At 36.9% G+C, this 13,359-nt stretch overlaps 1 protein-coding gene across 1 annotated transcript; it reads right to left on the minus strand.

The window, feature by feature from the left end:
- Positions 1–6,004: 6,004 nt before the first annotated feature.
- LOC21407907 (inner membrane protein PPF-1, chloroplastic) lies at positions 6,005–12,813 on the minus strand. Its single transcript, XM_010108141.2, has 11 exons — positions 12,296–12,813; positions 11,632–11,742; positions 11,439–11,513; positions 11,244–11,304; positions 10,425–10,498; positions 10,178–10,282; positions 9,009–9,116; positions 8,811–8,914; positions 7,741–7,887; positions 7,532–7,658; positions 6,005–6,325 (listed from the first exon to the last, which is right to left on the minus strand). Exons 1-11 carry the CDS (start codon positions 12,626–12,628, stop codon positions 6,218–6,220), a joined length of 1,353 nt encoding a protein of 450 aa, XP_010106443.1. The 5' UTR covers positions 12,629–12,813; the 3' UTR covers positions 6,005–6,217.
- Positions 12,814–13,359: the final 546 nt, after the last annotated feature.

Raw genomic sequence — 13,359 nt, forward strand, 5'->3', positions numbered from 1 at the left:
TTGAGACATTATTGAAGCCATGATTTAATAATAATAATAATAATAATAATAATAATAATAATAATAATTATTATTATTATTATTATTTTTTAACTAGATAGGAAGGGCGAAGATTCAAACGATAATGTTTTCTTGCACTTTTTTTTTTTGGTTGTATGCTAAGGTTTTTGAGACAGTTAGGACGAGTGCCACACATTGACACTGTGGAACGAATATGCCATGCACCTAGAAACGTTTTGCAGTCCATGTTGGTTTCTCAAACCGGATTTTTAAAAAAAATTGTGCGAAAGCGTGGTATCGATCGAATCACATAAATTAAAATTTAATGTGATCATTATTTCATGTTAATTTAACTACAAAAATATTAAAGAAAAGAATGAGAATTTTGCCGTCGCTCAATTATGATGTAAATCTTGAACTCCTCAACCACCGTCTTAAGCTCTTAAATTTCAAGAACACCACGGTTCTTTCTCAACGTATCTCCGGATTAACGTGAACTCCAACGTGTGGGCGTTCTAATGGGTTTCTCAATACATGAGATGAATGAATAGGGAAGCCACTTATAGTTATCACTCACTTTTCTCAAAAGTATGTGATGGCACTCAAGAAATTTTCATTGATTTTTCTTTTGTTCTCCCGTTTTTCCTTTTTCCTTTTCTCTGGAAAAAACCTTTTGTTTCTCTCTGTGCGGCCAAAAAACTTCGAGAACTAATTTCTCTTCTTCTTAGTTAATGTGCAGCCGCACATTCTCTTTTTTCTCACGGTGAGGAAACATGCAACAGCACGTTTCCTCCCACTTCTTACATAAAATCACATTTTAACTCGAATTGAAAACTCAAATTCGTAAACTGAATGATGCCTGAATGTCGAGCTGCTGACTATGTGGTCAGTTCCTACGAGGTTGGTTATGATGTTGACATTTTTGTTTGGCAAGAGGAAAAAGTTTAAGAAAGGAGAGTAGAAAGACTTTGGGACCTTTGGTCGTATGGTAAGAAAGAAAAAGGGAATGATTTTAAACAATCACGATTTTAATCTTGAAGATATTAAGGGGAGAGAATATATTACAAAGATCATCCTCTTCCTCTTTAATTTTCTCACAATCCCTTCCTATTTTCTTTTTCTTGTACCCAACATAACTCAAGTGACTAAGATTTTTTAGGGAAAGGAGACAAATACCTTTTAAAATATATGAGTCTAAATTTTTACTTTTTACTTTTTATTAATATTTTTTAAAATTAGATAACTATATTAGTCAAAAGAGCATTAATTAAGAGTAAGAGGTAAAAATCTATACTCATATCCTCAAGAGTAAGTTCAGTAATTTTCTCAATTTTTTTATTATATTAACCCAAAACTGAAGCTCGATTAAAAGATAATCTTGATAAATACCCCTTAAAAGTGCACGAGTTAGAATTTTTACTTTTTACTCTTGATTCATAACATTTTTAATCAAATAATTACACTAATAAAAAGTATTTATCAAAAATAAAGTATAAAAGTTTAGACTCATGTACTCTTAAAATTAAATTCTCAATTTTTTCTCCGTTAAAAAATAAAACCCAATTTGAGCTTGAGCCTTTCGCAAATCTAACGTATTAGGTTTTGGACCGGCTTATCGGCCCCATTTTTATTATCTCTCTTTTCGTGTGACTGTTCTTTATTTATTTATTTTTTGATGTTATTGTTAAACAGTAGTTCCCTAGAAAAGGGAAATAAACAGTAATTTGTCTGTCTTAATCAGCTCATTGGGGCTTGGTTAATCTGTTTGATTTTGCCAAGAATGCGGTCCATGTGTTACTTTGTCAATACCGTAGGCAAGTTCGCAGTTTTATCCAAATTCCAAATTATGACATGGGTGACTTCTTGGCTCTTTCCTTGCCCCCTCCCAACTAATGACAATTTCTCCGCAACCAAAGAAATGGACGAAAATTTTCAATTCTTTAGTTGCAAGAGCATCTAGGGACTGAAGAGGCAAGTCTTTGCTTGAACACTTGCCTTCACGACTCTTCTCTTGCAAACCCTCAGGGTAGATGCTAAGCATTTATGGGCTCTCAGAAGGAAACATCAAAAGTTGAGCTCCATCATACTGGGCCTTGGGGACCTAAAGCCTAATTATACGAGTTCATATTTACAAAACTGCCACCATGCTATGTTACGTACATGGGCAATGACTCCTATGACCTAGCTACATGGACACGACTCGGGACGGGAGCATTACGGTACATTACATGGACACTAAGACATGACTGTTTTCTGTAATTCCTATGAACAAAGGGGTTTTTTAATTAGGTAAGGAAGAAAAGAGAGAGAGAGTTCAAATCCCACAAAGCCACTGGGCTGAGAAAGAGACTTTTGTAGTAAAATTTCAATCCGCAAAAAAGAAAAAGGTTTAGAATTGAATGATTAGAGTACCCACTATGCGTTAAGAAATAGAAATTCTCTCGTTAACCCTATCATATCAGTCAATACCAAAGGAAATGCTTTTAGTCTTTGAGGAGTCACAGGAGGATGCTCTATAATAACTATTTCTTGGAGGCAAATTTGCAATAAGGCTTGGCTCTGAACCGGCGAACGGAATACGGGCGAGCCCTCTTACACATGTAAGGTTAGGATCCAAGGTAATTGAATTCGTCTCACTTCTGCACTCTTTGCTTGGTTTCATTGAAATACCTTCCCGTGCCCCTGTGTAGCAGTAGGCAAGAATGCTAATTAGTTTGGGGGTTCGATAGCTACTAACCCTCCCTCGGGTAGGATAGTCTTTCTGAAAGGGAAGGAAGTGTTGAGTCTTTTACACCATCTTCTGTATCCTGTGCCCCTGTGTAGCAGTAGGCAAGAATGCTAATTAGTTTGGGGGTTCGATAGCTACTAACCCTCCCTCGGGTAGGACAGTCTTTCTGAAAGGGAAGGAAGTGTTGAGTCTTTTACACCATCTTCTGTAGAATCCTCATCCGGGTAAGAAAATCAGTCTGTAAGGAAGCTCACTTCGATCCCTACTGCTTGAAGTTCAATCCCCTTAACAACAGGAAGTTTCACCTCCGGCGGGTATAGGATTACGATTCTACAACTACCAGCTTTTCTTTCGAAGCTCGTCGGAGATCTATTCCTCTTCCACTGCCTCAACAGGATCTCTAACTCTGATTCGTCTGATTCCAAGTCTGTTGAAATGTTGCAGAAGTCGATTGTGGAGTGTAACAAATCTAATTAGCTACGCAACAACGCAAGCAAATCAAGCCATTATCGCTCATGATTTGACTTTTGAAATTGAAAGGGAGTTTTAGAAACTCATCATGCGAATTATTCGTAGTGATCTCGTCTACTTCTAACTTTTACATTAGAACAATTTTAGTTTGTAGTAGAGGAGATATTAACAAAACAAGGATGACAATAGACCAATCAAACTTGGAACATTTCGTTTGAACTGATGACTAGCAGAAAAAGCATTATAATAGGATTGCAAATGGCAATCTCAAAGCAAGGGAGTAGCACTTCGGGAAAAAAAAAAAAAAAAACAAAAGCATTACGTTCAGTAGTTGTAATGACTAAAATGGAAGTATGGAAATTTAGAAGGATACAAATTGAGGTATCCACTTGTTGAGTCTAATTCGAAGAACTTGTTAGGTAAGGCAAAGAAGAGCAGGCAGTGAGGCCACAACCAAGTGATTAGAAAGCTCATTAGAAAATTGAAAAGAAGATAAGCAAATATTAACCGGTAACCTCACCCCGCCTAGAATCTTTTAATTTTTAAGTCGCCTGGGCAAGGTCAATGAAGCATTGAGCACCAGCACTACCATAAAAAAGATTTCCACTCAGAAACTTCCGCTTTAGCCAACTTTTCCAACAATAAAAAAGGTTAAGGTAGGAGTACAAGGCACTCCTGCAGAAACGACAGTTCTAGAGCGAAGTTCATAAAGCAGACAAGCGGCACATGTGTAATATTAGTATGTATAAGCCCAGTCTCATGTGGTTAATTTTAGTGGGATTGAAAAAAAAAATGCAGATAAAACTTCACCTCCTTTATTTTTATTTTTTTTATTATTTTTTTTCAGCCGTTGGCTAAACACCCAAAAAGTGACGGCTACTGTGATACTCAGCGCTCAAAGTACTTTTTTTTCGAAATTTCCGTTGAGAGGAAACAACAAAAGGAAAAGTACTTTAAAAGATACGAGACAACTCGAGGTTTAACTAAAACAATGACAGAACAGCAATAGATAAGCGACTCAGTAACTAAACATGCATTGGTAGGCCCTGACAGCAGGGCTGAAGTATTCAAAAGAAAATAATGGCAGGGTACTTAATGAAACTATCATGGAGGCAATGATAACAGTTAAGAAGTCAACTCACAATGACGAGCCAGTCTAGATTCCTATCTCACCTACACAATATCCAATGGCATAGGATTCCAAAGCACTCATTCATGATCAATATTCCGACAAAGTTTTTCAAGTTAGACTATGATTACCAAAAACGTGTCAGATAAAAATGCCTATTCACGCCTATAATAAATCCCGCCACAAACTAAACCTATCCTATTCCATACACCCGGAGGCTTATGCTCAACATGAGAAGACAAACTCTCATCCATCTTCTCTTAGCATGCCTCCTTCTCACGGCAACTCGATGGCATTGTTCAACCATTATTGTTCAAGCTACTGAATCAGGCAAGCTACTTTTCATCTTCTGTTTTTCTTCATGGCGTGTAAAAAGATCAGACATTTCAATATATGTACTTTCTACCATTTTATACTAAAATGCAGAGACAAAGAAAGTTCTAAATGGTTTTTAACAATTTCTAACGTAAATTACCTGCCTCAATTGCTGGCAACAGTTCACCTCAGGTCCAAACCTGCACAACCAAACTCAAGGTCTGGCAGAAGATTTGCTTTTCCTGCTTGGGTAAGTAAAAGGGGAGTCTCTTCCAAAGAAAAGTTAGTATTATAAAAAATCTTTATTTATAGGCTTTAACTCTTCCTATCTCTTATCAACAATGGAGACAGGTTGATGGAAAGAAGGTTCATAAAAAGCCATCAGGACCCAACCCAGTTGGGAATCACCGGCCACCATCTAGGCAATGAACAATTGATGGATGCACTTGGTAGACAAGAAGGCATAGGACAAAAAGTCACTATTTTCCTTGAGAGTTAAAAGTACGTCAGATGTATTTATTTAGGCTGAAAAATCTGTCCTTTAGTACTGCGATTGTACAAAGTTGGAATTCAATTGACGGTTTTATTCCTAGAATTTTCTATCAAAAGTAATTTGTCAGTTTCAAAGGTCAATGTTACAAATGTCCAGCTACTATAAAATCAACTCAAGCCAAAACATGACACAAAATACAAGACTAGCAGCGTTTCTATGTACTGCAGCTGAGTCAACTGCCAAAGGGCGAAGAATTCTTTGAGTTGTTTCATTTTTTTTTGAAACACATACGAAACATGCTTCGATTTCACAATTAACCTCTTAGGGCCCGTTTAGAAGGTATACTCAAGCCATGATTCTTGATTCTGACGTTTGTGTGAGCATATGAAACAAACGGGCCCTTAGTGTTTCAGCAAAAATTAACCTCTTAGTGGACGGGACAAAATTCAAACAGACTCGTTGCTACTTTCACCTGGGTTATAGACAAGCAGATTTCTGAAGGTCCAGATCCAAAAAAAAAAAAAAAAAAAAACGCATTAAGCACCTAGAATTCCAGATGGACAGAGTAACCAAACCCTACGGATTTTGTGTTCAGTTCTTTCGTACCACATTTTCCTATGTTATCTAATATAACAGTTAAACAACTTAGGAACTTCATACAATATAGTCCACCAGTAACAAAATAACAACTATGCATTATGATATCCTCAAAGAATGAGAATTCCAACGAAGAAGACAAGCAGCATACGTTGGTCACTTGCATCATGTTTTTGTGGTTTTCCATGCTGGAAAGAAAATCCTTTTCTCATAATTTTTCAGAATGATATTCTTTTCCAATAGGGTTTATGGTGACAGATTGAACATAATATAGAGAACTGTCACGAGATACTTCAAATATATAGTGGAATTTGCAAGTGATATAAATTATTAATTTGCATGATTAGCGTTATATCTCAAAATGAATGAGCCAACACAAAACTGGCCTCTACATATAAGAAATTTTGTTTTCTGAGATATACAGGACTCACCGTAAACTACAAACATCAGGATACAATCTTCCTTTTATACATCACTCTTCCTTTTATACAGCACGCTTCCGTTTGGATCGCTTGCTTCTCCTTGGCCGAGAAAAATCAGGAGCATCTTTTCTAACATTAGAAGCATAGGCCTCTTCTCGGACCTGCCCACCCTGTGATAACATCAAATTAGTTCTCCAAACTGCAAACTTGAAACAAACTCTACATGCAAATTTTTTGAAACATTGAAATGGTTAGTTCGATAGTTTGACAGTCAAAGAATCAGAATAGTTAAACAGCAAAATGCACGGATATTATCTAAACCCAAGAGAGGAATGAACCATGTCCCATATTTCTCATTCTTCAACCACAAAACTTGATTATTTAAGCGTGTATAACTGTGTTGTCAGTCCAAACCTATACTAAAGAGGAAGCCATTCTCACAGTGTATTAACATTGTACAGATAAAACCTCTTCTATGTATTACATATACAGGATGAGCTTTAACTACTGATGGACCAAACGAAGCTTTCCTGTTAGTATGGTGAGCTGGTTAAATAAATAAGAATCAGAAAATGGCTCTCTTCATTCAATGGTGGATGAGATGTGTTTAAGAACATGCATCTAAGTTGTGCACGTGCATGCACATGAAATGACACATCTTGGCAATTTGATCAGAACTCAAAGACTTGTTTAATCCAGTCACCACCGAATTGGAAATTGAGATACTGGAGTGGTCAGTATCTGGTTAGTTTAGCTAAATCCAGTCAGTCAAAGATGGTGGTTGTATTCTCTCAACAGTCGTTTACATCAAAGGTTTATCAACGTAGTTCAGAAGATACATAAATAAAAATAGACAAGGACTGTCGCTGCACCATGAAAAAATCCAAAGGCTCGGGACACTCGGTCCATTAGGGTTCCACAAGCATTTCCTCTTTAAGATTGAAAGGATCAGACTCGTGTAAATGTCTCTAGTATGAGTATCTTGTTTTTTTTTTTTGAGGACGAAGTACATGATAACTGTAGAAAAGGGTGTTTTCTTTTGTACACCACAACTATCACAATTCACACAAACTAAGAAATCAGAATACATTTATATTCCCTATAGGATCAAATTCCCCACATTCAAAATAGACCTAAATAGATAACTAATGACTTAGGAAGACATAAAACACTTATATAACCTTAATAAGAGAAACTGAACACTTGGAAAGAAAAATCCGACAAACTATAACATAATAAATGCCAAAAATTCAATTTGACCTTGTTGTTGTAGGGACATATATAACACATGTACACTTTAATAAGAGAAACTGAACATTTAGAAAGAAAAAGCCGTCAAGCTATAGCAAAACAAATGCCAAAAGATTTAATTTTACCTTGTTGTTGTCCTCTTCATCTGAACCATCTTCAGAATCATAATCAGAAGCTGAGGCTTGAACCTCTTCCGCTGGTAAAGCCTTGGCTGCCTTTTTGTTCTTCTCTTCTTCTTTTAGCTGCCTAAATCTGTTAATTACACCCTTTTTGAGTAAGGCACTTTTGCAGGAGTAGATAATATTGAATGCAGCGTGTTAACTAGTAAACCAACCTTTCACCGCGCTCTGGCTGAGAACCTGACCGTTTTGCACGTCCTGCTGTTATGATTCCATTTGCATTATCACTGACAGCAGGCTTTGCACCTCCTAATTTGCGCAGCCATACCTGTTGTGCAGTGCTGAGGACGTTGTTTGTGAACCTAAAGACCATATGATAATTTTAATGAATCAAGTAAAGAAGGGTTGCTACGTGTATACATCTCTGTTGGTTGTGCTTGTATCTGTTTAAATTAAGGTCCATGATAAATTGCTAATTGCTTACAAGGAAAAAGTAATCTGCATGCCTGGAAAAGGCCTAAGAATAAATCTAAAAATCAAGAAACACAACAGACAAATCAATGTGTGATAATTTTTGTAATAAAAATATGCTTGAGCTACTCCTCAAATTCTAATTTCACCTAAAAACAAAAATCCTTAGCCATGAACTTTTCATTCTGGAAGCCCTAATAAACAAACGTACTAACTTCCTGTCTTTCCTATAACATAACAGCAGCATCTTTATAAAATTTACAATGCGTACTGCAGATAGTATATTTGAAGGCATTGCAAGATTTTCTTTTCAATACATTAGCATCTTACACATGTAGAAACATTATCACACAAAATTTGAGATTTGAAAGCTAAAAGCAACAAGCACCAAAGAATGCAAAGTAGGGAGTAAGTTCTGATGACAACTGCATGGTTACTCATGAGAAAGTGAAATTTACAGAGAAAATTCATATGTATAGAATTGCAATCATAGTGGCATTTATCTTGGGAAATGAGGATGCAAGTACGAGTCCATTTCAGATAATGGTGTAGATAATGTCATTGGAAACACTTCTGAGGGCGGAAAAAAAGCTAAAATTCTTGTTATCTATTAGTTTTAAAGATTTGTTGGCTGCTCAAATCTCACGTTTGATAAAGCTCAGGAGTTTAGAACATTCAAATGGAAGGAGACCCTTGCTGACAAGTTCCTTTTGGCATCTCATTAAAAAAAAAAAAGCCAATTACTACGTGTGCTCTTTCATATCATGGATGCTCGAATAGATTGATTCAAGTGGAACTGTTTAGAGAGACCAACCAGTATATCGATAATCCTGAGGGTACAGACAAGGAGAAGTAACCAATCATGAGTGGAAGAAACTTGAATACAAGAAGAGTGTTCTTTTGAGATGGATCATCAGTCTGCCAAAAGAAAGATTGAGGTTACAAGGATTAAGAAGGAATATAGAACAAGAAAACAGAGAATCTAATGGTCATTGGAAATATTTGTCCTTACCTGGGGAGGCTTCATGATCTCCATTGAAACGTACTGAGAAATAACAAGGAGGACTGGTAAAACAAGGTATGCGGCAGTGTCATTCCAACCAAGTGGTGGATGCCCATCCTGCATGAAATATATAAACTTGTTATACATACATAGTTACCCACCAAACTATATGTAAGTTCCTAATGCAAATTCTACCAGCTACACATTAATCCAACCACATCTTGGACATGCTTACCTGCTTACAACATGCATTAAATGATCCATACAAAAGAAGTGTAACGCATGAAACTGTAAAAACAGAGTTACAACTTCAAACTTCACCAACATCTATCTATCTTCTTTTAGTTACTAACACAAAAGTGTCATTAAAACTTAACTGCTAAACCTAAACCCTTATTTAAATCATGGAGATTCAAGCTACATTTCTAAGGGTACTTGATGATGAATAAAATTTAGAATTAGTTTTAATATTTTAGTTTGATGCTAGGATTATGTTTATCTATTTTATTATTTCCAAATTTAATTATGTTCATTCTCTATAAATACCTCAGTGATTGTCAATTTTATTCAGTCGATCAATGAATATATTGACTTTCTCATTCTTCCTCTTGAGTTCTTATTCTCCTTCTATTTCTATCTCCCTCTGGTTCTATTTCTCCCTTGATTCTGTTCTTCTCTCTTATATTCTCCATCTATTCTCTAATTCTACCCCGGTCCTACATTAAGTACTTCAATTGGAAACACAAACAGTTGCATTTTTAAAGATGAAAAAACAAAAATTTCAGCTTTAAGCAAAAACCAAACATAAAGACCGGCTATCCCACAGATGGAGTTGACGTAAATAAAGGGGAATTCAGTTTTTTTCTTTCTACATAAGTAACACTGCAGTTCTGAGATCATTGTCCTTGGTTTGTAGAATTACAACTTAGCAACAAATAGAAGGAAGAAAACAGATATACTGCATCATTTGATGCCCAGGAATCTAATTGGTGCACTATGGTTCCACAATCACTTTCTTGCTTCATAAGTAACACTGCGGTTCTGAGATCATTGTCTAGCTTAAAGCTTCCACTATTAGCAAAGCAAGTCATATAAAGGATGCTTGAGAAGAACAAACATTCAACATAGAAAATTATTAATGGTTAGCTTCTTGATCATGGAAACGTGAGATTTCTTACCACAAACGGAAGCAGCCAAGAAATGCCGGATCCACTTTGTCTAGCAGCTATTGTTGTTGGGCCACCCAAGGAGGGGATCCAAAAGAAACCTTCTGTCAACAGTCCCTTTTGAAACGTAGAGAGAGAGAGAGAGAAGAAAAAAGAAGAAGATAAAATTTGCAAAGATCACCAATTTTTAATCTGCTGCACATAAATAACCTGTATTTTAATATCACTTGAAATGCTAGCATAGCAACCTATCAATTACCTCATTGGCCACATTTGAAAGAGCTTGATATAGACCAATCCAGACTGGTATTGTCGCCAAAGTTGGCAAGCAACCTACACATAAATGAGTGGATAGTTGGTATTCTTTGGGAACCTAAGTTAGCGTTCACATTTTGGAAAATGCTACGAGTTTTAAAAAGGTGCTAAAATGACTGAAAAACTTCATGTGGAAACAGAGACAAACAAGAACCAGTTATGATTTTGTATCTTAATAACTGTAGCCCCAGCGCAAGGTTATGGAAACACGAAGGTTGACCTAGCTACGACTACAAACTAGGGCCTCGTTCATTTCACCGATTTGAGTTTTTAGTTTTAGGTTTCTACAGTAAAAAGCTCTTAGAAAATGTCACATTTAACTTTTTCTGCTACAGTGAAAAGCTCTCAGAAAATGTCACATCTCAGCTTAAATTGAAAATTCGAATCCGCGAAGTGAACGAGACCTAGGTATATCACTTGGTTTGACCCAAGAAAATCGTACAACACAATGATTGGCGCGATTCAACCTCTCCATTCCCACAAGTAAGGATACTGCACACTTTTTTTTGCGAGAAACACAAATTATAGTGGCTCTCTCAACAACCATGAAACCCAGCCCCCAATACACCTAGCCATGCTAGTACTCTTTCACTGGGGCTTTCTCCATCAACATAGGCCTAAAATGAACTACACATAAGCAGGGCATAGAAAAAAGAAAAAAAAAAGAAAAGAAAAGAAAAAAAAATCAGAGCTAATCATCATGCAAAAACATGGGAGCGTACAGATATTCACCAACATCAAAAGCAATCAAAATAAGGAATACCTGCTAATGGGTTAACCCCAGCTTGCCTATACAGCCGTGATGTTTCAAGTTGTATTCTTTCCTTAAATGAGGGGGAAAAAAAAAACGAGATAAGAGGGACCATAGTTATCATTTGACAAGAAAAGGGGTAATGGGTCCATTTACTCGATCTCAATAAGTTCGTTCAAATCCAGACACACAAGGATAAAACCTCACTTGATTGCCTTTGTATCTTTCTTGAATGGCTTTAATTTTTGGTTGGAGGTTTTGCATTGCCAACGTCGATTCCACCTACAAGTTACCAAACGGTATTATTATATACTAAAGAGGAGCGTGAAACAATCAGGAAACTAAAAGCACTGCCAAAGGAACCATCTTTTTTTTAGCAAATGTGGCACTAAACACCAACCTGTTTCTTTGTTAGAGGAAGTGTGGCGACTTTAACAATAACAGTGAGCAATATAATCGCAAATCCGTAAGCATATGGCACGTGTACAGCCGAAAGTCCATCCTTCAAAATCTGATACAGTTCAATTCAAACACTACCATCAACGGCCGGCACGTTTATCTAGGCCCATACACGAGCACACGAACTATTATAAAAGCAAAAATCAAACGCAACAGAGCCTATAGAAATGAACCAGAAATCCTCAACTTCAATTTTTCAATCAACTCAAGTTCGTATTCTTTTATAAAATTTGAGTTTAAACTTAGACTAAATTCGAGTTTAAATTTCTCTTTCAATTAAAATTTATAAACTCCAACTTAAATTAATAAATGATATTTTTTTTATTCAAAATGACATAATTCATTTTAATTATAATTAAGATGATTTTTTTTATGCATTCACAATAAAAACATAAATAAAATTCCATCCATTTACTTTAAATCATAACTTAAATATGCATGTATAAACACAAATTTATAACTTAAATTCAAATTAAAATTAAAATTCAACTCAAAATCATCATTTAATAACTAAAAAATGCAAAAAAATAACCCATTGTCACGAAAATAAACACTTCAAACAACAGCAAAAGCTTCAAATCCACGAGAAAAGAAAGTCGAATTACCTTGAGGACGAATTCCATGGCTTCCGATATGAAACCAAACCAGCCACCGTTTTTCTGGGCGGCGGCAGTGGCGGCGTCTGTGGAGCCACCGGAGGCCACGTCAGCCGAGACGGCGGCGTCGGCGAGAGTGTAGAGCAGGCTTTCGGCGCGGCTAGCAATAGCGTTGAAATCAATAGCGGAGTCGAGGGAATGAATGGGAGGAATCTCGTGGAGGCTGACTCTGACCCTGGAAGTTAGGAGCTTGCGGTTCGGGAGGTAAGGCCCGTGGCGGAAGAGGGACCGCAGGGGCGCGCCGACGAACGGCGGCGACGACGAGATTAGGATTTTCGCCATCGACGAGAGATAGAGAGAAAAAGAAAGAGAGAGATAATTGGGATGAGAGAGAGAGAGAGAGAGAGAGAGAGAGAGAGAGAGAGAGAGAGAGAGAGAGAGGGAGAGAGAGTTGCGAGTCTCAGTGTCTCATGAGGCTCAGCTCAGCGAGTGGTGGAGAAGTGGAAGACGCAGAAGTAAGGGAGAGAGACAGACGAGGATGCGAATATTATTTTTTTTTTCCTCCGAATTATCCGTATTTTTCTTATTATGAGGTGGCGCAAATAATTGCACGGATTAGGTGCGGTAATGTGGGAAAACTTTTGACCAATGGCTGAGTTCCACATCACAAATCTTAGACGGAAGATGCGTGACTTGACTGAAACGCCCCTGAAATGTTCGTTTCATGGGTTGTTAAGCTGAAATTTCCAACCAAAAGAAAAACGACAAATCGTTGCCAATTCCGTATGTACTTTTTTTTCCCCCTAATAAAATGAATTGACCATTTTATGACACGTGTCAGTTAAGATGGGAAGAAAACTCTGGAACAGCCTCGACAAAAGAAGGCGCGACCAATTAAAAGAAGCATGTTCAATGAGGTGTTCAAAAATCTGGATCCAACGGCTCCAACACGCCAAAGGAAGAAGATTCCAGACATTTTACAGTGCCTATATAAATCCCAACACCCTCTGTCAGTTTCTCAAATCGTCTAAGTAATCAACACGTACAGAAAAGAACTATTTACTCTCTTTCCC

The sequence above is a fragment of the Morus notabilis genome, unplaced genomic scaffold, assembly GCF_000414095.1.
Source record: "Morus notabilis unplaced genomic scaffold, ASM41409v2 Scaffold46, whole genome shotgun sequence".
Taxonomy (NCBI): domain Eukaryota; kingdom Viridiplantae; phylum Streptophyta; class Magnoliopsida; order Rosales; family Moraceae; genus Morus; species Morus notabilis.